This window comes from Manacus vitellinus, unplaced genomic scaffold (assembly GCF_001715985.3).
Source record: "Manacus vitellinus isolate BGI_N305 unplaced genomic scaffold, ASM171598v3 scaffold_105_pilon, whole genome shotgun sequence".
Classification (NCBI taxonomy): Eukaryota; Metazoa; Chordata; class Aves; order Passeriformes; family Pipridae; genus Manacus; species Manacus vitellinus.
Window position 1 is genome coordinate 642,608 of NW_021938824.1, and position 3,237 is coordinate 645,844.

General features: G+C 64.3%; 1 protein-coding gene across 1 annotated transcript in view; it reads right to left on the reverse strand.

The window, feature by feature from the left end:
* Positions 1–3,237, reverse strand: part of CAMK2B (calcium/calmodulin dependent protein kinase II beta) — a 16,299-nt gene that overhangs the window by 6,371 nt on the left and 6,691 nt on the right. The window contains exons 6-11 of the mRNA XM_029963976.1: positions 2,795–2,878; positions 2,240–2,334; positions 1,892–2,014; positions 1,722–1,805; positions 1,015–1,057; positions 270–569 (exon numbers count right to left, since the gene is read on the reverse strand). Of these exons, the coding sequence (XP_029819836.1) occupies positions 270–569; positions 1,015–1,057; positions 1,722–1,805; positions 1,892–2,014; positions 2,240–2,334; positions 2,795–2,878 (729 nt within the window). The remainder of the gene's footprint in view (positions 1–269; positions 570–1,014; positions 1,058–1,721; positions 1,806–1,891; positions 2,015–2,239; positions 2,335–2,794; positions 2,879–3,237) is intronic.

Here is a 3,237-nt window from a genome sequence, read left to right on the forward strand (position 1 = left end):
CAGTTTGCCCCCCTCCATTCACTGGTGTGCCCCCACTGTGTGCATAGAGGGAGCAGTGCCACGGGGTGGGAGCAATGGGGGAGGGGACACCCTAGAATTATCCCTCTGCCCCCAACTCCCCATTGCTGGCCCAGGTGGGGACCCTGGGGATGCCACCACTGTATGTGCCCCTTCAGGGGACACACTGGCCAGGGCACAAGCACCCAGCAGACCCCTCCATGGGATGGGGGGTGGGGCAGAGACCCCCCCAGGGCGTCAGCAGCGGGGACAGTGGCATTTCTCGGTGGAGAGGGGGAGAGGCTGCAGGGTGAGGAGGGGGCAGTGCAGGGCGGCCATGCATGCGCTCCGATTTCCGAGGAGGGCACCCGAAACCTGTTGGGGAGGGGGAGGCGGGGAAGAGGATGGTTGGGAGAAGAGGGGGACGTGGGGATGAAGGATCCGGGGACACACAGAGACCAAGCGGGGCCGGGGGGGCCCTTTGCGGACGCGTCTACCTTGTTCCACCAGCCCCAGGGGGGCCCCGGCGGCGGCCGCCGACATGGTCGGAGGAGCGGTGGTCTGTCTGCCCACTGCGGGCCACGAGAGAGAGAGAGAGGGAGCAGAGCTCCTGTTAGGGGGCTGGTGGGGCTGCAGCTGGGACCCCCAACTTCCACCCCCCCAACGAGAACTCTTAGGGTGCCCATCACCCTGGGCTCAGGCCTGGGGTGGCTGGGGATGCTCCGTCCCCCTCCCCGTGTCGCCCCCCCCCAGCCACCGGAGTGGGGGGGACACACGGGGACCGGGCACTACCTGCTGCTGTGTGTGTGGGGCAGGGGGGACCGGGTCCTGCCCCCACCTTGGCTACCACACGCCCCGTCCTCGCCGATGGGGAAAAAATGGGGGGGTTAAGGGAGGGGGAGGGGAGAAAGAGAGAAAGACAGCGACAGAGAGAGGGGGGCACCAGCCCAGGGGGGAGCTGTGGTCAGGGGTGCTGTGGCCCCTGGCCCCCCCGGCCAGCAGGCGCCCCCCCCTTACCTGAGAAGTTCCTGGTGGCCAACATAGTGGTGAGGATGGCACCCTGTGGGGAAGGGCACAGTGAGGGGAGGGGGCATGGGGGTGAAAAAGGACAGGAGGGGTCCTGGGAGCAGGGGATGGGACAGGTGGAGTGGAATGGGGAGGGAAGTGGGATGATGGGATATGGGGTCCAGGATGAAGGGATGAGTGGTGCAGGGTGGGGCCCACGGGACTGAGAAGTGCGAGAGGGGGCTGCAGGATGAGGGGGCAGGATGGAGCCATGGGACTGGGCAGTGGGATGGAGGGTGCAGGATAGGGGGGCAGCACGAGGGGGGGTAGGCTAGAACCGTGGCATGGGGACACGTACTGTGCAGGGGCAGGATGGGACTGTGCCACACTGGGTGTCACTGGGATGGGACCGCAGCCCACGGCAGAGCAGTGGGCATGGCCAGGGTGGGAACCACTGGAATGGGACCGTACCTCATGGGAACACACCAGATGGCCCTGGTGCGTGCCAGGATGGAAGCGTGCACTGGGCACGGCCAGGACATAGGGCCAGTCCCACAGCAGGCTGGGGAGGGTCCCACAGTGGACAGGGCAGGGTCCCACAGTGGACAGGGCAGGGTCCCACAGCAGGCTGGGCAGGGTCCCGCAGGAGAGCCCCATGGAGACACAGGGTGGTGCCAGGGGGACAAGCACCATCTCCAGCCCATGCTTTACCCCCTCACCTTGAGCTTCCTCCGGGCGTTGAACTTTTTCAGGCACTCCACTGTTTCCTGTCTGTGCATCATGGAGGCCACGGTGGAGCGTTGCTATGGGGGACAGCAGGGTCAGCGCCAGGTGCTACTGGCCACTGGGCCAGAGGGACACGCACCAGTGGGGGACACGTGGCACTTACGCAGACCCACGGGTGCTTGAGGGCCTCGTGAGCTGTGATACGCTTGGCGGGGTTGATGGTCAGCATCTGGTTGATGAGGTTTTTTGCTTCAGGGGTGACCGTGTCCCACTCGGGCGAAGGGAACTGGGGGGAAACAGGGACACAGAAGGCTGACAGCTCTGGAGGGGCAGCCCCATGGCAGCCGTGTCCCTCCGTGTCCACACGTCCCCAACCAGCCACTGAAGGTGTGGCCCAAAGCCATCCCCCCCAGCTTCTGCCCACTGGGATTAGCTGTAGCATCCCTCAGTAGGTTCTGGAGTTAACGGGTTGGCCATCACAGCACGGGGGGTCCTGGTACTGGGAACTTACGTCATAGGCCCCGGCCTTGATCTGTTGGTAGAGTTTGTGCTGGTCCTCATCCCAGAACGGCGGGTAGCCCACCAGGAGGATGTACAGGATGACCCCTGGGCCAGGGAGAGCAGGGTCAGGGGGGTGCAGGGACCCCCAGCCACCCCCTGGCTCCCTCCGTCCCTGTGGTGTCCCCATGACACAGCAGTGATCCCAGCGTGGTCTGTCCCCATGCTGCCAGGATGGCACCCGCCAGGAGAGTGCGGCACGGCCGGGGCACATGGCACAGGATGGCCATGGGATGGGGACAGGGATGGGACCAGGATGGGACTGGGACACAGATGAGACAGGAACTGGGATGGGACCAGGGTGAGACTGGGATGGGAATGGGATGAGACTAGGATGGAGCCAGGAAGGGGTCAGAATGGGAGTGGGGTGGAATCACAGTGAGATCAATCAGAGATTAGGCAGGGATGGGGCAGGGATATCACAGTGAGATCAATCAGAGATTAGGCAGGGATGGGGCAGGGATTAGGCAGGGACTGGGAAGGGATTGGGGCAGGGATGGGTTCTTACCGCATGCCCAGATGTCCACAGGTTTGCCATAGGCCTCTTTGCGCAGGACCTCAGGGGACAGGTAACCGGGCGTGCCCGCGAATCCTGGGATGGGGACAGAGACGAGTGAGCCATGGCAGGCGGGGACAGGGAGGGGGCACAGGGCAGGACACGGGGGCACAGGACTGGGACATGGGCACGGGGTAGGGATGTGCTGGGCATGGGAGGATGTGGTGGGCACAGGGCAGGATGTTGTGGGCACAAGACACGGACATGGCGGGTATGGGACGGGGTTGTGGTGATGTCCTGGTTTCAGCTATGGTAGAGTTAATTTCTTCTCAGTAGCTGTTACAGTGCTGTGTTTTGTGGGCACGAGAGAATGCAGTGGGAACAGGGCAGGGACTCAGTGGATAAGGGACAGGGCAGGCGTGGGCAGAGACATGGTGGCCACAGAAGGGACACAG